This window comes from Aethalodelphis obliquidens, unplaced genomic scaffold (genome assembly GCF_003676395.1).
Source record: "Aethalodelphis obliquidens isolate GAN/ISIS:26980383/991018 unplaced genomic scaffold, ASM367639v1 scaffold1, whole genome shotgun sequence".
NCBI lineage: Eukaryota > Metazoa > Chordata > Mammalia > Artiodactyla > Delphinidae > Aethalodelphis > Aethalodelphis obliquidens.
The window spans coordinates 45,700,465-45,726,600 of NW_020837945.1; the positions used below are offsets into that span (position 1 = coordinate 45,700,465).

The window sequence follows — 26,136 nt, forward strand, 5'->3', positions numbered from 1 at the left end:
ATAGAGTCTTGGCTGAGGAACAAGAATAAAAATAGAGGCTCGGTCTCTCTTAGTGGCCTTTAGACACCAACTTGGAAAGACTAAGTGGCTACGATGCTTCCTGTCTATTGGAGGAAAACTGGATTTAAAAAAGAAAAAAAAAAGAATGTGTTTTGGTCAGTCTCTCCAAGTATTGATAAGGCTGAAAAAGGCATGGGAAAGTAGTCTGCATTTACTGGGAAGGGAACTTTTTAGCAATTTTTAGTGGTCAAACTAGCAGACAGATACTTAGGTGCTCCAAATGAATGGTATTACTATTTTTGTTTGAGGAGTTACATTTCTTCCACATTCATGAAGTCAAAAATAAATAGTTAAAATTAGGAGTAAAAATACAGACAGAGAAAAGAAACATCTCTACATAAGTTGAACTATGCAGTTGCATGTCCCTGGTTTGGTCCTGTGGAATCCAGGCAGTGTAGATGAAGGTGCCTCTTGGAAAGGATTTGAGAGCTACAGCCTTTTCACTTCGAGAACTGATTAAAGAGTGTATTCAGTTTATGTAAGGAGAGCATATAAGTTTTCTTAATGCCTTTACCAGGTATGTTTTGAATCTCTGAAAGGTCTTTGTTGAAGCCATGTTTAGGCAGTAGGTTTGGTGGTGAAATGGAAGGAATATGAGGTGACATTGGGCATCCCAGTAAAGATCTGCAAGCTGACCAGGAGGCAGCCTCAACAGGTAACATTTCCTTGGTGAAGTCAACCATGCTTCACCCTGGTGGCCCTGAAACCCTGAGTTGATCAGACCTAGGAGATTGATAGGTGAACCAGAAGGCCAACCTGGTAATTTTGTAGGAGGTGGATTCTAGTAACTAGAATACTTGAGAATTCTGTCCTGGGTATTTTTCTGCCTCTCTGGAAGAACCCAGGAAATGGAATTAGTCATCAGACATTTTAATATTTGGATAAAATTAGGTAGATGTCTTGAGTAGTTTACCTAGGCTAATATTCCCCACAAAAGAGACTCCACCACCCCACCTCCCCAGTTGTTTGTATTCTCCAAATTCTGTGTCTCCTTTCCTTGGAAAATTCTAGACACACTGTGTCTATCCTGCTTCTCTGATTACTTTCACAGCCCCTGTCCCCCTACTGTGTTCCCACTTAGGAACTGATACGCCTTTTTCTATAGATTGGTTAATACTACTGCCTATGCCACAATCCAGTGTGATTCTGGATTCATTGTGGGAAATGTTACATCCAGTTGAGTTAACTTTACATATATATTAGCTAAATTTTTTCATTTTTGCTTTTATTAGTTAAAACTGCAGAATTATGAGGGTGTTGCTTGTAGTTGGCATTCCCAGACATGCTGGGACTTCTAGTGCTAAAGTGTCATAATGGTATACTATTGAGGAATCCTAACACTTCATCTTCATACAAGATCAGTATGTCTTGCAAATGACAGTTTGCTCCAGGCTGATTTCTATCTGTGCAGACATATGTTACATTCTAGAGGTCCATGGATGCATAATTTGCAGTCATTTTACAGCGAAAGGAGCTGCGAGCATAGTTTACAGTTCTGCTTTTCACTAGTGTGACCTTGTACAAACCACCTAATTTATTTTGACCTCAGTTAACTCATCTGTAAAGAAACTGTTAGAACAGGTATTTTTACATCTTTGACAGCCTCCACTTCAACAGAATAAGTATCCTGGGCATATTTCTAATTGGACATGAAAAGCAATGTGTCCAGCCTTAGGCCTCACATGGTCTGAGGGAATAAGATGGTATGTTAGCTTTCAATAAAGTTTTGCCAAATAACAGTCCCCAGAACAGTTGGTGAGGGGCTAGAGGTGAGTTGGGAACATTAAGTAAAATGTTTTTTAAGCATTGGTCTAGTAGTGTGTGGGGTAACCTGCTTTTGTTGCATTTCCATGGGAGCAGCAGTCTTCTCATTACTTCTTTAGTGTCTCCATGGTGGCTTGGCATGGAAGTTGGCCTCCTTTGAAGTATGATCCAATCCTGGTAGCTATAAGCAGGCAAAGCAAAAGAAACATTGTAACAAGAGATTGTAGAAAAAGTTCAAATGAAATTTATGACTGTGATGACATAAATGATCTTAAAAGGTAGAATAAGAATTGGCAAGACAATAATTCATTCTGTGCAAGAGTAATGAATAAGGGAGGGGTACAGCTATAAATAGATGACTGTAAATCCAGCCACAGATGAAAGGAAGCAATGACTTTATAAAGTGTAGGGGAGTTTGGTTACTTTTAAATTTTCAGATGAACTCATATATAGTTAATAGCAGTAACTACTGTGTACATTTTGAACATGAAGGCCAACAAAAACCTACAGTAAACATCATACTTCCAAGTAAGATATCTGAAGCATTTCCTTTTAAATTCAGGCAGAAGACAATGGTCTCTACTATCACCACTTCTATTCAACATTATTTTGGAGTCCTAGGCACTTTAATAAGATTAAAACCACAAAAGGTATAAAGGAAGAAACAAAATTGTCAAGAATATCCACAGACAAGTTATTAGGATTAATATGAAATCTTTAAAAGTTGCCGATTACAAGATAAATAGCAATTAAAATATAGGATACTTAGAAATAAATCTAACATATGCAAGTAAGTTCTTTATGAGGAAAATTGTTAAAACTTTCTTGAAGGACATAAAAGATGGAGAGAGATTTTATAGATGAAAAGACTCAATATTGTAAATATTTTGGTCTTCCCCAAATTAATAAAATTTCAGGCAGAATGCTTACAGAATCTTTTGTCTTTTGCAGGGGTGGTGGTAAGACACGATGAGCTCCTTCTAAAATTAATTTGGCAAAGATAGGGATTCAGAATAGCCAAGATTATTTTTAAGAACAATAGGCAGGATCACTTGTCCTACCAAATACAGATATTGCATTATTCATCAGTAATAATTAAGGTAGTGAGTATTGGTGCAAGGAGAGACCAATAGAAGAGTGGGATAGGAGAGCATAGAAACTGACCTTCATGAATAATGGAATTTGGAAGGTGACAGAAATAGCATTTCAGTGGGACTATTATGAAAGACAGTTGGCCCTTTACATGGAAAAAGATACCATTTGAATCTTGCTTTATTCCAGACACCAAAAATAAACTCCAGATGGATAAAGGGCAACCTAAATGTGAAAAACAAACCTGAATGAAATGTACAGTGCCGGGCATATAGTTAGTAATTACGTAATATCTTTGTAAGGTGACAGATGACAACTCGACTTCACGGTGATTGTTTTGAAATGTATAGAAATATTGAACTACTGTATTGTGTACCAGGAACTAACATGGTGTTGTAGGTCAATTATACTTCAAAAACAAACAGACAAACAAACTCATAGAAAAAGAGGTCAAAAAAGAAAAAAGAGGTCAGATTTGTGGTTAACAGGGTGAGGGGTGGCGGAGGGGGAATTGGATGGCAGTTAGTCAAAAGATGCAGACTTCTAGTTATAAGATAAATAAATACTAAAGATGTAACTTGTAATATGATAGATAGAATTAACACTGCTATATGTTATATATGAAAGTTGTTAAGAAAGTAAATCCTAAGAGTTCTCATCACAAGGAAAACAATTTTTTCCCATTTCATTTTGTATCTATATGAGATGACGAGTGCTCACTCAACTTACTGTGGTCCTCATTTCACAATGTATGTAGGTCAAATCATTGTGCTGTACACCTTAAACCTGTACAGTGCTGTGTGTCAATTATGTGTCAATAAAACTGGAAGAAAAAAACAGAAGAAAATATGGAAAACTATGCTAATGATATTGGAGTAGGATGGATTTAAATGCAAAACATACAAGTCAGTAGTAAAAGGCAAGCGTATCAGTTTCCTGTTGCTGCTGTAACAAGTTACCACAAATTTAGTGCTGAGGGGGCTTCCCTGGTGGCGCAGTGGTTGAGAGTCCGCCTGCCAATGCAGGGGACACGGGTTCGTGCCCCGGTCCGGGAAGATCCCACATGCCACGGAGTAGCTGGGCCCGTGGGCCATGACCGCTGAGCCTGCACGTCTGGAGCCTGTGCTCCGCAACCAGAGAGGCCACAACAGTGAGAGGCCCATGTACTGCAAAAAAAAAAAAAAATTTAGTGCTGAAAACAACAGAAATGATCTTACATTTCTGGAGGTCAGAAGTCTAAAATAGGTCTTACGGGGTCGGCAAGACTGCATACCTTCTGGGAGACACTAGGGGCGAATCTGATTCTTTAACTTTTCCAGCTTCTAGAGGTGCCCAGCATTCCTTGGCTCATGGCCCTCTTCCATCTTCAAAGTTTATCACTTCAATTTCTGTTCTCTATCCTCTGTCTCTGACCCTCTTATAAGGACCTATGTGATTATATTAGGTCTATCTGGATAATCCAGACAAATATCCCCATCTCTAGATTCTTAACTCTTTTTTGTGTGTGTGTGTGTGATACGCGGGCCTGTCACCGCTGCGGCCTCTCCCGTTGCGGAGCACAGGCTCCGGACGCGCAGGCCCAGTGGCCATGGCTCACGGGCCCAGCCACTCCGCAGCACGTGGGATCTTCCCGGACCGGGGCACGAACCCGTGTCACCTGCATCAGCAGGCGGACTCTCAACCACTGCGCCACCAGGGAAGCCCTAGATTCTTAACTCTTAATCACATTTGCAAAGTCCCTTCCACTATATCAGCTAACATATTCATAGGTTCCAGGATTAGGATGCAGACCTCTTTTTGGATGGTGGTGGGGGAACTTTAATTATTGAGCCTACCACAGCAAGCCACAGACTAGAGAATATATTTTCAGCCCTTATAAGCTACAAAGGTTTAATGTATAGAATATAAAAAGAACTCTTTCAAATCAATTGAAAAAAAAAAGAAAAACCTATTTTAAAAATCAGCAGAGACTATGAATAGCCAGTTCATAAATGTGAGAAAATGGCTAAGAACATACAAAGGATGTTAAACCTCACTAGTGATCCAGTAAATGCAAATTATCAATAAAATAGTAATTAGGTAGCATTACCTTACTTTAGATACAAACATTGGAAGATCTGATGACACCAAAGTTTAGTTTAGTGGCAGAGAAGTGGGATTATTCGTACAAAGCTAGTGGAAGGAGTATCAGTTGCTATGAGGGAAAAATAAGGATGTTTGTTGCAGCATTGATGGATGAAACAAACTATAGTACAGCACAATCATAAAAGGAAATATATTAACTGAGGTTCATGTGTTACTAAGGATGTTACAGTAAGATATATTTCTGTGAAATTTAAAAACAAAGGATGTGTAAAGATTCACAACTTCATCATAGTGGTTACTTCTAGGGAGGGGGGAAAATTAAAATTCATCTGTACATGTTATGATTTTACTTGTTTATACAGTTTGATATAAATATAGTAAAATTCAAATGTATTACTTCTGGGTGCTGGATACATGATCGTCTAGATATTATTTATTCTTTTTTGAAATGTATTATAACTTTTTTTTTAAAGGAAGAAGACCAGTCAGGAAGGTAGGCCTGTGATGAAACTGATTTTCTAAGCCAAGTGAAAGAGGCTCTTATGAGGGGCATTATAGTTCACTGGAGAAGAGTTTGGTTTGAGAGTCTGACAGACCATTGCTTGTTAGCTGAGTGACCCTGGGCATGTTTCTGACCACTCTATGCCTCAACTTTCTCATCGAATAAAATGAGGATTATATGAGCTAGTGCATATGAAGCCTTTAGCACATGAAAACACTCGATAATATTATAATAGCTCATAGACAAGAATTCATATTTGTTGTGCAACATCAAGATTTGATAAGACTGAAAGTATTTATGTGATTTTGTTTTAAATGGGCCAAACTTAGAAGATTCCAGATTAGAGTCTCATTAGAGATTTATGAGCTTTCTATTAAATTTTCATCACTGCAGATACGTTTTTGCCAGCACACTGTTTGGTATTTCTCTGGATTGGAATGGTATTTGAGGTGCACATTATGGTTACTTTCCTTGAATTCAGTCTAGTTGTTCTTAGTTTTTTAGCCATGGTTCACTTGGCAAAGATTAGGGTGAAGTGATATTGTTGGGCTGTACAGATATGGCTGTTCTTAGTGGCTGTTTGCTAGATATTTTAAAATAAAATAACATGTTATATTTAGAGTCTAACCAACTAACATTATCCTAAGGTAATATCAACACCTTTTCCATACAAGCAGTGATTTGAAACTCAAAGAACTATACAATGCTAATGTACAGGTTTTTTTTTTTTTGTATGTAAATAAATGAGCATGTTTATTGCCCAAAGGGAAAGAGCCAGGAAAAAGTGGAAGGTGGAAATGTCAGAGACAGATGATATGGGACAAAAGAATTCCCCTGGACTTGGCAACTGGAAATACCTGGAAGAGTGAAGATCTGGTTAAGGCAGATAAGGATGTAAAGTGCTGAAAAGCAATAGAGATGATAGTAACTTTGTTACTCTGACAGATGAGGCTGCAAAGCCCTTTGGAGATCAGAACGTGAAGGGCTTTGTATACCATGAAAGGAAGTTTTGGACACTTCCTGTTAGAAGTCAGAGCTCAAGAGCTTCCTTCCATCTCAGCGTTTGAACTTGTTTAAGTATCCCAGGCACTTGGCAAATTATCTGGCGTGCAAGAAAAATTCAGAAATGTTTGCTAAATTGAATAATTTCTTCTTTCTTCTAAGCAATGAGAAGTAAGGCAAAATTTTATCAGATGCTTTGTTTTTAGTATTAATAGTCAATAAACTTTCCAAGTAGTTTTCACCTCTGTTCTCACTTCCAGAATGGCCTCTTTTTCTCCAATAAATGTGGTCTTTGAACGGGATGTTCCCTTTCATTATGTTTTTGTCAGAGGTCTCTCTTCCACCCCCGCCAACTCCCCCCTTTTAGTCTAACACAGACTCTAACTAGAGATATTCTGTGTGATTACACAAACCATGCTTCTAGGACCCCAACATATTTCCATTTCAAAAATCTTTTGACTGTGTGCTTTCAAGTTATAGTTTATGTACTCCCTGGAGTGAAAGATTGAAGTCTTGGTCTCATGTTGACACTGAGCTAACCAATATAATTCAATATTTGCTTCGTCTTTAAAATTAGGAAAAGACCATTTGACAGACTTCATTCCACCTTAAAGACTTGCTATATGGATAAAAAAATAATGAAAAAATGTATAAAGTACATATATTCTCTTTACCATCTTGCAAACTCATGCAATTGGTGATTAGGGAAACTAATTCACCCCCATTGTTAAATACTATTCAAGTTCATATTCAAGTCTGTATAGTTTTAAGAAATGTCAAAAATTAGTAGTTAGATTTAAACATTTTATCCAATATATATTGAAGATATGTTGATATAAATGTAATCCTTCTAGCAGAGTACCTGTACCCAGGTCTCAGAGCTTCAAATTTAGATGGTGGACGCACTTGCTAAGTTGATGGGATAGGTAAGAATGGGGTCATAGATATCACCCAGATGAGCAACATGAAGTCAACTGCTTCAGATAATGTCACACATGCCAATCAAAAATATTCTACATGATAAAATTACTTAGAACATTTTAGAACTATAGTAGAGGGGTTAAGAACACAGCCTCTGAGGCCATTCTGTCTAGTTTCAAATGCCAGCTCTTTTATTTACTGTGTGTGACCTGTGCCTTCATTCTTCATCTGTAAAGTGGGGATAATAATGGTACCCATGTCAAAGGAAAGTTGCATGGATTAAAGGAGTGAATACAGTTCTACAATTCCTAACATGAATGTATTTTGGGATTTGGAATTTTTCATATTTTTAAACAGTAATATGGTTCATAGGTAGCATATAAGACAATAACCCCAGAAAGGTTCTGGGCAACACCCCATAATTAAACACATTTCTGTTGCTGTAGCAAAATATAATCATGGCTACACAAGTTGGATAAATATTATAAATAGTTTTCTACTTATTCAGATCAGATTTTGTTGCCAAATGAATTCGGTTAAAAAAAATCAGGATATATGTATATGTATATATACACACATGTATATATACATATATATATCCATCCATTCACAATCCCTTCTATATAGTTTGTGTGTGTGTATGTATATATGATGCCCAGCACATATTAAGTGTCATGTATGTTAGTTCTTACTATTACTATCATTTAAAATATTATTTTCGTTGATGGAGTGATAAGTTTTCTTTTCATTTATACAGTTTAAGTATTCTTGTCCTTTCTTAACCACAGCCTCCTTTTAGAGGCTGTATCCTCTTTGCATGGCTTAGACTTCACCCAGCAGGAATGTCCTGTTGCTGCTGACACCTAAGAAGAGCCTGTGGCCCCAAATGGCTGGCTGTCTTCTAAGTTAGCATGGACTGAGGCCAAGAGATTTGTAGAGCTCAAATTGTAATTAAGTTCTGGTGGTTTCTGTTGTCCTTGGAAAGTTCAGATTACTCTGTCATCTTCAGTTTTAAAGACTGTTAATAGTGTATATATACTCTTGCTACTTTCATATTTGGAAAATGTATCAGAAAAATAAGATTTTAACATAGTTCTTCAGTGCTCTTTATTTCTGAATGATTGCCTTCCTAACCTTTAGGTACATTTATAAATCGAGTACATTTATGAATTTAAGTACAGTTGACCATTGAACAACACAGGGGTTTAGGGGTGCTAACCCCCCCGTCTCCACCCCCTATAGGCAGTGGAAAATCTACGTACTGCTATTTCTGCCTCAAGACAAAGGAATTGATAAATGTCTCACCCAAGGGCAGGAAGGTGAAACAATTTGGATAGAATCAGGACTCGAACCCAGTTCCTTTGATTCCATATATTGTGATCTCTAATGAACACAAACTTTCCCCAACACTTAGTTAATTTAAAGAACTGTAAAATGAAAATACAGATACTAAATTTATTGGGAAAAAATCCACGTTCGGGTGGATCTGCACAGTTCAAACCCATGTTCAAGGATCAACTGTGTATTTATAAATTAAGACCATTTAAGTAAAAATAATTTAAATAGAGAAAAGTCAAGTTAAATATATATCTCAAACCTCTAAAGACGGACTGACTTTAAGCTTAGAAACAATAGTTGTTGGCAAATGAAAAGTTTGATAGATGGGACCACACGATGATATCTCGTTGTTGTTAATGGAAAGGAGGGAGGTTTGTCCTTCCCTGTTAGTCATATTTCCTACTTGGTTAATGCAGTTGGTTTGTGTTCTTTGCCCATTTAGGTACTGGGTCTCTTAGAGGATCCTTACTGATTTATGTAAACTTGTAAAAATATCTTCAGTCATTTTCTGCAATTTTTTTCTCAGTCTTCCTGCATGATCATTTTTAAAACAATTTTTGAGATCCCCTCCATCAGATTTTGCATTGTTATCGTAAGATAAATTTCTAGGTCCAGAATTGCTAGATTGTCTTTGAAATGGGGAGTGAATTTGATGCGATGTGAGTGATAATGGTAGTCTTTTAAAAAATGCCTTTGAAAAAAATAAAATAAAATAAAAAACACCTTTGTGGACATTCCACAAAAGGAAGGTGAAAAATGTACACAGGACCTATTTTCTTAGAATATCACTTAGCATTTAAGTTATATCCTCACATAAGATTTTAATTTTTCCCTGTGGAATATAAAAGAGTTACCTCATGTCAGCGTTAAATGCCTGTAATGTAAGTGCCACTCTTACCACAGCAAACTCTTTCCTGGGGAGAGTGTTGCTGGTGGTTGATCACGAGCCCAGTCCAGGCTCCTTGCCTGTCTGCCCTTCCTTACTAATTAGCAACTCAACAAGTAGAGGTAAGCTGAAATGCTTCTTCATTAGCTTAAGGGAGAGAATGTTGGGAAAAGTCCAGCAATAAAGTCAGGGGCTTATCTGTGGATTTTGACTGTCCACTAATTTTCGGTCACCAGTTTTAGTGGGTAATTTAAAGGCTGCTATTGGCTGCATTTCTAAACTACTGCTGTTCTCGACCCTCCTATAAGGACATTTCTTCTATAAATTGTTGGCATGCTTCCAGTTTTTATTTTGCAGATAGCAGAAGAGAAGCCTGATCTGGTCTGCAGTCACTCAGGAACCTCAGTGACTTGAGATGAATTTCCATTCCTGACCCAGTTTATGTTGTTTACTGAAGGAAAATCAGTGCTCCCGGGCAGTCTTTTTATGCTTAGCTTACTGTCTCACTGCACACAGTGACGCTTACCTTCTTTTCCAGCATCCTCTAACCCCTCAATCTGCACTATCTGATACCATAGCACTAGCCACATGTCGTTTTTTTTTAATTAAAATTAAATAAAACAAATTCACTTTGGTCACACGAGCCACATTTCAAATGCTCAATGGCCATGTATGGCTAGCAGCTACCATACTGAAGATACGGATATACAACATTGCTGTCGCTGCAGAAAGTTCCGTTGGACAGTGCTTCACACCTTCCGTGATCCACAGGCAACCTTTGCCACATAACATAAAGAGAAAATTACAACACGTTTTACCTATTTTAGAAACCTGGAAATTTCTCGGTATTCTTTCTCTATCTTTCCTTGTATTTCAGAGGTAGCATATTTCATCCTTTTCAAAGCGATCCTTTTCCTCATGGACTGATTCCAGTCAGGGGTTCTGCACTGATGGGACAGTGGATTGGACCTCCGCCTTCTTCCCTAGAACCACCCCTCTTGTCTTGCATCATTCAGATTCTTCCCGTTATGCTGCCACCTTCCACCGTGCCTGCCACGTGGACCAGCCGCCGATTTCCCTCCTCTTTACCAAACTGCCCTAAAAAATAACCTGTATGCCGTCTACAATCTCTTCCCGCTTATTCCTCAGCCCTTTCAGCCTAGATTCTGCCCCTCATCTCCTGCATGTGGCTCAGTGAGCTCTCTCATTGGTTACCAGCTGCCCCCTGGTCGCCAAACCCAAGCAGCCTCATCGCAGTCACCCTCTTCCTTGACATCGCAAAAGTATTTGATACGGTGGCCAACTCTTCCTTATAATTTTCTTTCTCCTTTACTTCTGTGATATGTCCTCCTTGGTCTCCTCTCTCCTAGTTCAGTCACCTCCACAGGCCTGCCTTTTATCATCACCCGCTTCGTTTGTCAGTGCAGTTCTGTCCTCCTGTCATTTCCATTTTCTTACCCATAACTGGCTCCAGTTATTACCCAGATTCTGAGAGTTCCCAGATTATCATCCCTACATTCGATCTTCTCCCTGAACTCCAGATCAGAAGGTCCAGTGTTCATTGGACATTTCTGTTAGGATTATTCTGTCTCTATCTCAACCTTCAAACCTCCAGTTCTCAATATAAGTTCTCAGCTGCGGGGCGTATTTCCTCTCCAGATTTTCTTATAATTAGTGTTGACTCTTGAACAACATGGGGGTTAGGGGTGCCGACCCTCCGCACAGTTGAAAATCAGCGTGTGCCTTTACTGGTGGCCCTCCATTTCCGAGGTTCCACATCCAAGGATTCAACCAACCTCAGACTGTGTAAGACGTATTTATTGAAAAAAATCCCTGTACAATTGGATCTGTGCAGTTCAAACCCTTGTTGTTCATGGGTCGACTCTGTACCACCGTGCCCCCAGCCCCACTCTCGCACATGTTTTTTCTCACTTTCTCATTCCATCTGTTTGTCTCACTTGGTCTCTCTCATCACTGCGATAGTTTTTCTGGCCATCCCTTATTCGCCAATCCTAACCTTCCAATGCCCCCCACCACCACCACCACCTCCTGTTTTAGGTCTGACTCTTCTTCTTTGGCCTGGAGGATTCTTCCCCTGTACTGATACTTGCATTCTTTCTTTTCTTCACTCATGTTGTTGCCAGATAAGTTTTCTGAAGTCCATTTAAAGAAAAATAGGTGCAAACACATTTACATGCAAACATAGGCATAATAATTACCAATTTAAATTTTTGAATAAATATTTCCATGGTTCAAAAATCCAAAAGGAACCAAAAGGCATGCAGTGAAAAACTTGGCTCCCACTTGGGCCTTTTATCTTCTCAGATCCTAGTTTCCTGACAGACACATTCGCCATGGAGTAGTTTTATATTGATTTTTTTAAGGAAAATTTTAATGTGTATAAAGCACATGTTATATGTGTGTGTACATAAATTTTCCCTTCTCTACACAAATGGCAGCATAAGAAATATGCTCTTCTGCACTACTCTTTGTCTTTGCCACTAAAGAACATATCTTAGAGATCTTTCATAACAGTCTTATTCTTTTGTACAGCTGTATAGAATTCCTCCACAATTTACTTAACCCGTGCCCACTTGATGGACATTTAAGTCATTCTCCATCCTTTGCTATTCCAAACACTGCTGCCAGGAATAACACTTTGATAAGTCATTTTGCTCTTATGCAAGTGTATCTGCAGGTCACTTGTGAGAGCTGGTCGTTGGACTGTTTATTTACTGTTCTCTGAACGTCCACAGTCCCTGTCCCCAGTGCTCTGCTTCTCATGTACCAACTTACACATAGTTCAGCCCCTTCCTACTCCTCTGCCCAAAAGCCTTCAAGGACTCCCTGTTGGCAATACATCTGTCTCTGCCCTGTCAGTGTAAAGGAGAAGCAGGCAACTCAATACACAGTAGCAAACAGTGGGAGCGCCCGGCACTGTTTCTTGTTGGACTCTGTGTTCTAGCTACATAGGTCTACCTGCTGTTTCCCTAACGTGGCCCGTGCCTTTCTGTCTCCCTTCTCTGCACAGAGTGCCTTCCCTTTATTCTCCGTAGGCCTCTCCAGATCCATGGCATCTTTGGAGACTGAGCTCCTATACCACCGTGTCTGTGAAGCTTGATTCCTGCACCCTTCTGCTAAAAAGAGTCTGGGCTTCCCCTGGGTACTTTCATAGGGCATATCCTTCTCTGCCCTGGATTACATTCCGATATCCGTGCAATTCTTCTAGTTTAGCTTCTAGTTAGTAATGCCCCAGATGTAAGGATGGTGACTTGTTTTGATTTCTCATCCCCCAGAAGTTGCCTAACATGGTGTCTTGTATATACCAATGAATGAGAAAGAGCAAAGTTGACTCTATTCTTGTCTGACGTGAGGGTTGGGGGAATACTTAAGAGCCTAGAGCCAAGAAGTCTTGTATTCTCAGTGACTGCTCCTGTGACCTCCTGGGAAATGCGAGTTCTGTTCCATTCTATGTTTATTCTATGGCCAGCTAAAAGCATTGGCAGGACCAAAAATGCGGTCTGTATTACAGCACAACCAGACCTTAATATGTGATTGGAACCAGGTCTCCATTTTTATTATGACAGCGAGACTCCTTTTTTAAAGCTTCAATTATTTACAAAAAAAAATGAATAAAAATTATTTATGGAATCTAGTCTCACCACTGCAGCTTTGACTGTAAGGCCATTAGAGGGTAGAGCAGTAAACTGCATATGAAACCATGGATCCAGGGTACCCTGAGTTCTAACTGGGATGTCACTGAGGTGTGGCCACTGTGTATGGTGATGTTTTCTCTTTTCTGTGCTGTTAGGTTTTCGAAGAACCCTCCATTAGCCTTTTTGCTCTGGAACATTGTGAGGGGAGAGAGTTACATCTAGAAGAGGCTGTGAACTCTGTTCTCAACAAGGACCTGCACTTCTACACCCAGTCTGTGTGGGTAAAAAGTGGACTGTAAGTATGGGACAAGGGCCTGGCCTGCTTCAGTCACTCTTGTAGGACAGAGTTGCACGGTTGCTTTTTATTCCCCCACAGCTGCTGTTACTTGGTCTGATGGTACTCTTACTCCTTCTTTTCTCTCTCCATGTAATAATAGTAGTTTCTCTCAAATAAGAGAAGACAGTGGACTGTGTCCGTATGAAGTAGCAGGCAGTGGTCTGGGAGAAGAGCCTGCTGGGAGAGAAGGGCTGCCACGTGTTCAGAACATGTGTCCGAGAGAAGGTGGACCAGATGACCGTAACAATTTGAGCCCACTTTCCTTTCAGAAGAAACCTAATTAAACCAGCCACTTTGACTGGTTGAGACCATTGCCTGCTTATGACAAGTGACTAAAACTAATAGGGTTTTTTTGTATTTTGATTTGACATCTTGTTTATTCTAGAGCTGTTTGCTCCAAGGCAGTTATTTTCAGGCTGGGTGTCCTGGCTGACCCAGCCCACCTACCAACGTTGCTGTTCATTCAGGATGTCAGTCAGGGTGGATCCAGATCTTGCAGGGCCTGCACTTTTACAATCTAGGGAGATGACTCTAAGAAAAGAAATAAAAAATGATGGGTATGAACTTCATTAGGTATGAACTTGCAAATTTATTCAGAACAGAAATGGTAAGTGGCCTGCAAGGGAGGGGCCCTGAAGTTGAAGCTCTAATGCTTCCTAGAAAATCTACATCTCAGGCCGTTTCTGAGAGTGGCTGTCAGCCTGCCCCTCCTCCTGTACCTTTGGTGTTTAGGTATCAAAAGTCATCTGAAAGAACACACATTGCTCTCAATGATTAATATAAAGATGCCTATTTTTATGTCTTATGACTTTGAAATTGTGTGATAATCAACTCTCCTTGTTAAACTATCTTGGGGATAATGAAAGACAAAGCTGAGACTATAAGTTGATTTGAAAACTGAGTTACCTATTATAATAAGTGGTTTCTGTATCATTCACGTGTACAGCAGTTTAAACTTTCTTCTGCAAAGCATTTCACATGGTTTGACGTTTATTAAACGTAAATTGCTTTACTCTAAGCATAATAATCCCTATATTATATTCCAGTATATCCTTTACCACTTAACTAACTCTGAACTGAATTCTACATCCCTGTGAAAGTTAGGACTTTCACAGCATTTTTTTTAATAATAAATTTATTTATTTTATTTATTTATTTTTGGCTGCGTTGGGTCTTCATTGTTGCGTGTGGGCTTTTTCTAGTTGTGGCGAGCGGGGGCCACTTTTCCTTGCGGTGCACGTGCTTCTCATTGCAGTAGCTTCTCTTGTTGCGGAGCATGGGCTCTCGGCGTGCAGGCTCAGTAGTTGTGGGATCTTCCTGGACCCAGGGATCGAACCCGTGTCCCCTGCATTGGCAGGTGGATTCTTAACCACTGCACCACCAGGGAAGTCCCTTACAGCTTTTTTATACGTTTCTTTTCTTTACATTTCTAAGTGGAACTGATAGTTACTGACTCACTTCTGGAAATTTCTCACGAGCTTATTTCACTCTTTTGTAGAAAACTGCTGCCATTTTACCGTAACATTCTTATTGCTTCTCTTTAGTTTATTATGTACCTCCTCTCACTGTTCTGGATTCTCTGAAAGAGAATTGGTACCTGGAGTAAGGACTAGTGAAGGCTGTCTGAAGGTATTCCTAGGCCACAGATGGCTCCCAGAATGCCACTTAATGCACAGCCAGCTGCCCTCAGTGACAAGTTTTGTTTTGTTCTGTTTAAGCCCTGTATTATGCCACATCTCTGATCTGTGGTGGTAATGGGGGCCAAGTTAATGCTTTTCAACTGTGAAATTCATTCGATTAATATATAATGAGGTATAGTTTATTGAAACCTTGCCTAGGTTTTATAACTGAGACATCCCTGCCTGTCTAAAAAGAATCTGCAAAGCTGGAGAGGTAGCTCAGCCCCTCCATGGTCATGCTGTCCTGACTCTGCACCAATCTGATGGTTTATTTAGATTGTGTTGGCAAGAAGGGGTAGAGGGAAGGTCATATGCCTTGTTCATCCATTCATAATTTAGCCAAGCCTGATCTTGGCTGTGGAGAGCAGGAGGCTTCATCTGAACCAAGCAAGGCAGCCACCTCGTCTTCATGCCTACTTTCTGAAAGCACCGTATGCCATGACCTGGAGTCTGCTGAGAATTTCAGATCCTCTTGGCAGTCCCAGCTTATTCTCCTTAGCTTGATAACCACCTCAAGCAGGGCTCAGCAAACCTTTTCAGTAGGGGCCAGGTGGTCTTTTCAGTTTGTTGGCTATCCTGACTCTGTCACAAGCATTCAACCTGCCATTGTGGTGCTGAAGCAGGCGAGGCCAATCCGGAAAGGAATGGGCGTGACTGTGTGCCACTGAATGAGTCTCCAGGCTCCAGACACTCACCTTGAGGCCCTGCGCACTTTGACACCCTGTAACTTGGCCCGACTTGAAGGCCCCTGGGGTACTGAGCAGTATTTGCAAAGGAGCTAGACCTTGAAGTAAGGGTTCAGACCAGATTTCTGTGGATAATTTTAAGTAGCCCTTGCTGGGAGTTGTTGTGGAAGGAGGTGTGTCTGCAGAGGTCACCGGAGCTGTCCAGAGAGGCTGTGAAGGATGTGGGACAGTGAGCCTAAGAGTGGAGAGGAAACAGGTGGTTTTTAACTGGGTGAGTAGGGAGGAATTACGGTCTATCTCTGAATGTTAAAATGTTAGGGAAAAAAACTTGGTATCATCAAAGGAACAAAGAATTCTAAAGCTGGAGGGAACCTTGTTTTGGACGTAAGAAAACCAGATTCCTGATGAATCTAAATCTTCTAAGCCACAGTCCAGTGGGCTTTCTCCTTTCTCCTAGTCCTCCCTGCTTTTTCCGTTAAAATATACAATTGCGCAATGCTTTTTCTTAAAAACAGTCTACAAACCTGGAGGTTTTAAAGAAGGAACCCTATATGGTATAGTAAGAGGTATTTTTGTTAAGAGATTGCTTTCTGTTTTAAGCATCCCATTTTTTTTTCTTTCCGCTTCTCGTATAGGTGGATAGCTTATGAAGGATCCAATTTCTTAGGAAGACAAATCCTACTCAAGCCTAATGAGATCCCGAATTGGACAGCATTCAGTGGATGGAAAACAATTGGTTCCCTCCGTCCTATGAAGCAGGTAAGGAGAAGAGAACCGTACGATCCAAAATAGCTCCATTTCTTAGTAGAAATGTCAAAACCCACAGCATCTGAACTATGGACTGTTTAATTTAGTTTGTCATTTATGTTGTAGGAGGATCTGATTAGGATGGGGATTTTATAGATTTTAACTAATTCATAAAATTGTACCTAAGGTCAGCACTGGGTTTTAGCTTTGAGTCCAGAGTCCTATTGACCTTGTTGCCTTTTCATGGGAAAATAAGTATCATAAGCTCTGTGGCAAGCCGTGGAAAGAAGAATGAACTCTGAGAGTGCACTAGTTTTACTTCCTAAGTACTTGGCTTTTTCCCCCCACTTATGTAATACTCAGGATGGATCCTGGCAATTTAATTAACATAGTATTTATTGCACACCTACTGCTTGTCAGTCTTCTATTCAAAAGCTTCCCACTGTACTTCGGATATAGTCTAATCTCTTCAACGTGTCCTATGTGATCTGGCTCCCCCTGGCTTCTCCAGCCTCATCTCTCATCATCTCCCACTCACACGCATGGCTGTCACATGCACCAGCACACAGAGTGTTTTCCCACGCTTAACACAGGCTCTGCCCTCTGTCTAGAAGTTTCTCCCCCCATTCTTTGCCAGGCTAGTTCTTACTTCTCCTTCTAAGTTCATCTGTAGTTTCAGGTCCTCCAGGAAGCCTGTTTCACTCTCTCTCTAAAACCAAACTACATCCTTAAAGACCTGGTTCTTTTTCTACAAGACACTGCCTGCAGTTTGTCATGACACAGTTGTTGTTGGGCTGGGTGCTTTCTCACTCTGCTAGAAGCCCTGTGAAGGCAGGGGCTGTGCATACTCTACCCTGTCACAATGTCTGGCACATTGTAGGAACTCAGGGACTATCTGTTTAATGAAGGAATGAATGTATAAATGGATAAGTGAATGTTTGACATTATGCAGGAAAATTATGGAATATGTATAGGGGTAGACATGATTTTGGCCTTCTTGGAGCTTACATTTTTGTTGGGTAAAAAACATGTCCAACTCAAAGCAGTAATATAAACTGCAAAATGGGGAGGGGCCAAGATGGCAGACTAGAAAGACCCTGAGCTTACCTCCTCTCACAAGCACACCAAAATCACAACGATCTGCAGAACAGCCATTGATGAAAAAGACTGGAACCTACCAGAAAAGACATTCTATAACTGAAGACATATAGAAGGAACCACAACGAGTAGGAGGGACAGACTTGCAATATAATCAAATCACATACCCCTGAGTGGGTGACCCAAAACCTGGAGAATAATTATATTGCAGAAGTTCTCCCAAAGGAGTGAGGGTTCCTGAGCCCTACATTGGGCTCACCAGCCTGGGGGTCCTGCACCAGGAAGATGATCCCCCAGAGCATTTGGCTTTGAAGGCCAGTGGGGCTTAATTTCAGGAGCCCCACAGGACAGGGGAAAATAGAGATGTCACTCTTAAACGGTACAAGCAAAATCTCATACACAATGCCCAGGGCAAAAGCAGTAATTTGATAAGAACCTGGGCCAGACCTACCTGCTGGTCTTGGAGAGCCTCTCAAAGAGGTAGGTGGCAAACGGATCAGTGAGCTGGAAGACAGAGTAGTGGAAATCACTGACGCTAAACAAAAGAAGAAAAGAGAAAAAAAAAGAGGACAGTATAAGAGCCCTCTGGTACATCAAGCACACTAATATTTACATTGTAGGGGTCCCAGAAGGATAAGAGCAGGAGAAAGGGCCTGAGAAAATATCTGAGACATAATAGCTGAAAACTTCCCTAACCTGGAGAAAGAAATAGTCACTCTAGTCCAGGAAGCACAGAGAGTCCAATACAGGATTAACCCAAAGAGGAACATACCAAGACACATTGTAATTAAAATGACAAAAATTAAGGATATAGAGAGAATATTAAAAGCAGTGAGGGAAAAGCAACATATAACATACAAGGGAACTCCCATAAAGCTATCAGCTGATTTTTCAGCAGAAACTGCAGGCCAGAAGGGAGTGGCATGATATATTTAAAGTGATGAAAGGGAAAAACCTACAAGCAAGAATATTCCACCCATCAAGGTTCTTGTTCACATCTGATGGAGAAATCAAAATCTCTACAGACAAGCAAAAGCTAAAAAGAGTTCAGCACAACCAAACCAGTTTTACAACAAATCTTAGAGGAACTTCTCTAGGCAAAAAAGAAAAGGCCACAACAAGAAACAAGAAAATTATGAAATGAAGAAGCTCACCGGTAAAGGCAAACAAGCAGTAAAGGTAGGAAATCATCCCCACACAAAGCTAGTAGGGAGGTTACAAAGCAAAAGTAAAACCACCTCTATCCACAATAAGCAGTTAAGGGATACACAAAACAGGTGTAAAACATGACATCAAAACAGTAATCATAAGGGGAGGAGAGTACAAAGAGAGGCTAGTTAAAATGCACTTGAGATTAAGAGATCAGCAACTTAAAACAGTCATTTATATATATAGACTGCTGTATAAATACCAATGGTAACCATAAACCAAAAATCTACAACAGATATACACACAAAAAGGAATGCAAACATAACACTAAAGACAGTCATCAAATCACATTAGAAGAGAACAAAAGAAGAAAAAAGGGGAGAAAAGGGCCTATAAAAACAAATCCAAAACAGTTAACAAAATGGCAGTAAGAATATACATATCGATAATTACCTTAAATGTAAACAGACTAAATGCTCCAACCTAAAGACACAGAGTGGCTGAATGGATACAAAAACAAGACCTGTATATATGCTGTCTACAAGAGACTCACTTTAGATCTAGAGACACATACAGACCAAAAGTGAGGGTTTGGAAAGCGGTATTCCATGCAAGTGGAAATCAAAAGAAAACCAGAGTAGCAATACTTAACATTAGACAAAATAAGACTTTAAAATACTGTTACAAGAGACAGAGAAGGACACTATATAATGATCAAGGGATCAATCCAAGAAGATGACATAACAATTTAAATATATATGCACCCAACATAGGAGCACCTCAGTATATGAGGTAAACATTAACAAACATAAAACAAGAAATTGACAGTAACACAATAATAGTAGGGGACTTTAATACCCCATTCACATCAATGGACAGATCAGACAGAAAATCAATAAGGAAACACTGACCTTAAATGACACATTAGACCAAATAGATTTAATTTATATAGAGAGAGCATTCCATCCAAAAGCAGCAAAATACACGTTCTTTTCAAAGTATACCTGGAACATTCTCCAGGATATATCACACGCTAGGCCACAAAACAAGCCTCGGTAAATTTAAGAAAATTGAAATCAAGTATCTTTTCCGACCACCATGCTATGAGACTAGAAATCAGCTGCAAGAAAAAAACTGCAAAAAACACAAGCCTGTGAAGGCTAAACAACTAAACAACCAATGGATCACTGAAGAAGTCAAAGAGGAAATCAAAAAATACCTACGGACAAATGAAGATGAAAACACAACAATCCAAAACCTATGGGACACAGCAAAAGCAGTTCTAAGAGGGAAGCTTAGTGATACAGGCTCACCTCAGGAAACAAGAAAAATCTCAAACAACCTAAACCTTATGCCTAAAGCAACTAAAGAAAGAAGAGACAAAACCCAAAGTTAGTAGAAGGAAAGAAATCATAAAGATCAGAGCAGAAATAAATGAAATAGAGACTAAAAGCACAATAGAGAAGATCAGTGAAACTAAAAGCTGGTTCTTTGATAAACCTTTAGCCAGACTCATCAGGGAAAAAAAAAGGGGGAGAGGGCCCAAATCAATAAAATCAGAAGTGAGAAAGAAGTTACAGCCGACACCACAGAAATACAGAGGCTCATAGGAGACCACTACAAGCAACCATCTGCCAATAAAATGGACAACCTGGAAGAAATGGACAAATTTTTAGAAAAGTATAATCTCCCAAGACTGAAGCAGGGAGAAATAGAAAATATGAACAGACCAATTACCAGTAATGAAATTGAATCAGTAATTCGAAAACTCCCAACAAACAAAAGTCCAGGACTAGATGGCTTCACAGGTGAATTCTACCAAATATTTAGAGAAGAGTTAACCCCTATCCTTCTGAAACTATTCCAAAAAATTGCAGAGGAAGGAACAGTTCCAAACTCATTCTCTGAAGCCAGCATCACCCCGATACCAAAACCAGACAAAGATATCACACAAAAAAAGAAAATTACAGGCCAGTATCACTAATGAACATACATGCAAAAAGCCTCAACAAAATACTATCAAACCAAATCCAACAACACATTAAAAGGGATCATACACCATGATCAAGTGGGATTTATCCCAGGGATGGAAGGATTTTTCACTATCTTCAAATCAATCAATGTGATATACCACACCAACAAATTAAAGAATAAAAAAAACATATGTTCATCTCAACAGATATAGAAAAAGCTTTTGACAAAATTCAACATCCATTTACAATAGAAACTCTCCAGAAGGTGGGCACAGAGGGAACGTAACTCAACATAATAAAGGCCATATGTGACAAACCCACAGCTAACATTATACTCAAGGATGAAAAGCTAAAGAAATCTCCTCTAAGATCAGGAAAAAGATAAGGATGTCCACTCTTGCTGCTTTTATTCAACACAGTATTGAGAGTCCTAGCCACAGCAATCAGACAAAAAAAAGAAAGAAAATGAATCCAAATTCGAAAGAAGTAAAATTGTCACTGTTTGCAGATGACGTGATACTATACAAAGAAGATCCTAAAGATGCCACCAGAATACTAGAGCTCATCAATGAATTCAGTAAAGTTGCAGGATCCAAAATTAATATGCTGGAATTTGTTGCATTTCTATACACTAACAATGAACTTTCAGAAAAAGAAAGTAAAGAAACAATCCCACTTACCATTGCATCAAAAAGAAAAAAACACCTAGGAATAAACTTACCTAAGGAGGCAAAAGACCTGTATTTGGAAAACCTTAAGACGCTGATGAAAGAAATTGAAGACAACACAAACAGATGGAGAGATTTACCGTGTTGTTGGATTGGATGAATCAGTATTGTTAAAATGACCATACTTCCTAAGGCAATCAACATATTCAATGCAATCCCTATCAAAATACCAATGGCATTTTTCAAGGAACTAGAACAAATAATTTTAAAATGTATAATGGAAACAAAAGACCCCCGAATAGCCAAAGCAATTTTGAGAAAGAACTGAACTGGAGGCATCACACTCCCTGACGTCGGACTATACTATTGTACAAAGCTACAGTAATCAAAGCATTATGGTACTGGCACACAAACAGACACATACATCAGTGGAATAGGATAGAGACACTGGAAATAAACCCATGCACCTACAGTCATTCCATGACAAAGGAGGCAAGAATATGTAATGGAGAAAAGACAGTCTCTTCAATAAGTGGTGTTGGGAAAACTGGAGAGCTACCCATAAAAAAATCAAATTAGAACATTCTCTAACACCATATACAAAAATAAACGCAAAAGGATTAAAGACCTAAATATAATACTGGATAGTATAAAACCCCTAGAGGAAAACATAGGCAGAACACTCTGACATAAATCACAGCAATATTTTTTTGGATCCATCTCCTAAAATAAAGGAAATAAAAGCAAAAATAAATGGACCTAATTAAACGTAAAAGCTTTTGCAAAACAAAAGAAATCATCAGCAAAACGAAAAGGCAATCTACTGAATGGAAGAAAATGTTTGCAAATGATATGACTGATAAGAGATTAATATACAACACATAAAAACAGCTTGAGTAGCTCAACACAAAAAACATACAACCTGATTTAAAAATGGGCGGAAGAACTGAACAGACATTTTTACAAAGAAGAAGTGCAGATGGCCAACAGGCACCTGAAAAGATGTTCAGCATCACTCACCATCAGAGAAATGTAAATTAAAACCACAATGGGATATCACATCACACCTGTCAGAATGGCTATTATCAAAAAGAAGACAAAAAAGAAATGTTGACGAGGATGTGGAGAAAAGGGAACCCTTGTGCACTGTTGGTGGGAATGTAAATTGAAACACTAATTCAAAAAGGTACGTGCACCCCAATGTTCATAGCAGCATTATTTACAATTGCCAAGATATGGAAGCAACCTAAGTGTCCATCAACAGATGAATGGATAAAGAAGACATGATGTGTGTGTGTGTGTGTGTGTGTGTGTATACACACACACACACGATGAAATACTACTCAGCCATACAAAAAAATGAAATTTTATCATTTGCAGCAACATGGTTAGACTTGGAGGGCATTATGCTTGGTGAAATGTCAGAGAAAGACAAATACTGTATGATATCATGTGTGGAATCTAAAAAATACAACAAACTAGTGAATATAACAAAAAAGAAGCAGATGCACAGATACAGAGAACAAACTAGTGGTTACCAGTGGGGAGACTGGGGAGGGGTAACATATGGGGGAGGGGGAGTAGGAAGTAGAGACTGTTGGCTGTAAGATAGGCCCAAGGATGTATGGTACAACACGGGGAGTACAGCCAATATTTTGTAATAACTGTAAATGGAAAGTAACCTTTAAAAGTTGTACTAAAACTTTTTTAAAAAATTAAAAGCTAGGGGCTTCCCTGGTGGTACGGTGGTTGGGAGTCTGCCTGCCGATGCAGGGGACACGGGTCCGTGCCCTGGTCCGGGAAGATCCCACATGCCGCGGAGCAGCTGGGCCCGTGAGCCGTGGCCGCTGAGCCTGCGCATCTGGAGCCTGTGCTCCGCAACGGGAGAGGCCGCGGCAGTGAGAGGCCTGCGTACTGCAAAAAAAAAAAAAAAAATTAAAAGCTAAGAAAAGTGCAAAACAGTGTGTAATCATCTAAAAGCCACAGGCAATCCCTGATTCAGAGGAAGGAAGCATGAACATGTGTAGGAGTGGTGGGAGGTTTCACGGAGGGTAGGAACCCATGCTAGGCTTTAGGGGTACTGTGGCCAACGGATATGCCATTGGTACTTCTCTGAACCCTTTAGAAACACTTTCACACTTGATTCCAACAATAGTCCTTTAGGGTAGGAGTTATTACAGTTGACTCTTGAACATGGGTTTGAAATACATGGGTCCACTTATACTCCAATTTTTCCAATAAATACTACAGCATTACAGGACTACAGTGATCCAAGGTTGGTTGAATCCACAGATGTGGAACTGAGGATACAGAGGGCCGACTATAAGTTATGCTCAGATTTTCAACTGCGCAGAGGGTTGGTGCCCTTCACCCCTGCATTGTCTAAAGGTCAACTGTATTCCTGTTTTCTAGAAGGAAAACTAAGGCTGAGAGAGAGAAAGCAAATTGGCAAAAGTCATCCAAGTGTCAGAACCAGGATTTGAACCCATACCTATTATGCTCTAACATCTGTGTTCTTAAAACAACCACACCCTACTTTCCTCCAAAATAAGAGAAGCATTTACAGTGTGGTACCATATACTTCAGGCACTGAGCGAGTGTAGGTAGCATAGTGGGTATAAATGCCGAGGCTCTGATTTTCAGATCTGACATATAAGTGGTAAGTAAATGGTAGCCAATAAAGTTACCCTAATTATTGGTCTTGCTGCCCCCTTCTCTCTCTTGCTCTGTCACACACACACACACCCACCCCATGCTCATCCCTACCACTCTGGTTCTGTTGGTTCAAATCCTAGCTCTGCCTCTCAGAAGCAGTATGACTTGGGGTGAGTCATTCATTTCTTGGCACCTCAGATTCCTCACTGGTGAAACAGTGATCACATTGCTTACCTCTCAGTATCACTGTGAGGGTTAAATAAGAGTCTGACACAACACGTGGCTCATATTGCTGTGGTAACACATTTATTTTGAAAGGTTCTTTACTCACGATGTCCTTTGAGAGAACCAGAGATGCCCAACTGAGGGATACTAAACATCAGTGCACTTTCTTGGCAGAGTGTGTGGTACAGGATTTCCTGACCCTCACATCTTGCTTATTCCTCAGTCCTGTCACATGGGATGATGGGTAACCGCCCTGAAAAGCCGTGGGGAAAAAGCACGGCTGAAGTGGGATTTCAGTTTAGCTTTTACCGACTATATGATAACGCTTAATCCCATGTTGTTAGAAACTTTAGAAGCCAAGTTGGATGCTGAGAACATTTCCCTCACTTTTGAAAGGGGGTTCCTTGCTGGGGAAGGATGTCCCTGCCTATTGTTCAGGGCCCTGAGATAAAGAATAGCTAGAACAGTGTCCTCTGATTTTACGTAGTTTTTTGACAATTAACATTATATATCATGCTCCTTGCATTGTGCTTTGGGAAATTATTCCTGGTTAAACGTTTAATTTCAAAATAATATTTAATAGATTATTTTCCTTTGTTTATTTAGGCCACAGCTTTGAAACGCAGCAAAGGAATTCTAGGTTTCTAAAACAGTATCATGGGTCCTATTTCTTTTTTGGTAAAGCTCTTGGCACTGCTTTAGTTTATATTCTTGTTTAGAAATTCAGGAATCATTAAAATGTGATCCTCTTTGAGCTTGGGAATTAGGAAGTCACTAAGGTAATTATCTGCATATCGGTGTTTAAATGTATAATTACAGAGGAGTCAGACTACAAGTGTGTAAAAAGGGTAATTAGTACCTTGCTTGAGTTAATGGATTAAAACTGTGATGTTTGGTCCTAACATAATTGGAACTCTGTCATCTGTGAAGGTCACACCTGTTTTCTTATATATATAAGGTAAGGAAACTGTAGCAAAGAATGTACTGAAGCATCCAGAATTAATTGCGGTGGGAGATTTATAGAATTATATGATTTATAGACTTTTGAATTATAGGAGTTTACCTAATGTTGCACTATGAATGTGGAAGTAGTGGTTTGAAACACTTAAAACATTTTGCCTAGTAGAGGTCTTTTTCACCTGCTTTGAATTACCAGATTAAAAAAAAAAATGTCTTTCTATTTGCTCATTTAAGTGTTCCGAATGTTTATTTCCTTAGGAAGGCAAACTTTAACTGGTCTCATGTTGACCCATCTTAAGTTTCAAAATAGAATATTCATTGGTGGGTTTACCATGATACCTTGTTGAATTTACCCAGCACTTACATTTCTCAGAGTGAAAGTGCTCTTTTGTTAAATCACAGATCATGTGTTACTATTATTTGACAGGGTTGTAATTGGGATGCCAACACCTGACCCAAGGTGGGGATGTTGGGTGTCCTGTGTTATATTACATTAAGACTGGAGGCCTAAGTCCTGGGGCTGAAAGAATAGTTTCTGTGGAGCTTCAGTCATGTGCTGTGTCCTCCTGTCATCTTATTTCACTGCCACTTTTGGAATCGGTCTCATTCCCTGTGTCTGAGAGTAACTAGTGCATTTCTCAGGCCTTAGAGCA

General features: G+C 39.6%; 1 protein-coding gene and 1 long non-coding RNA gene across 4 annotated transcripts in view; one reads left to right on the forward strand and one right to left on the reverse strand.

The window, feature by feature from the left end:
* CRYBG3 (crystallin beta-gamma domain containing 3) overlaps positions 1-26,136 on the forward strand; it is a 114,907-nt gene that overhangs the window by 83,822 nt on the left and 4,949 nt on the right. For all 3 annotated transcript variants that reach the window (XR_003432111.1, XM_027102923.1, XM_027102914.1), the window contains 2 exons: positions 13,462-13,601; positions 16,644-16,767. Coding sequence is in view for 2 of the 3 variants with exons in the window: in XM_027102923.1 (XP_026958724.1) it covers positions 13,462-13,601; positions 16,644-16,767 (264 nt within the window). In the remaining variant the exon portion in view is untranslated. The remainder of the gene's footprint in view (positions 1-13,461; positions 13,602-16,643; positions 16,768-26,136) is intronic.
* LOC113618799 (uncharacterized) lies at positions 1,638-18,560 on the reverse strand. Its single transcript, XR_003432128.1, has 3 exons — positions 17,863-18,560; positions 14,091-14,174; positions 1,638-2,005 (listed from the first exon to the last, which is right to left on the reverse strand). It is a non-coding gene; the product is annotated as an uncharacterized LOC113618799 (long non-coding RNA).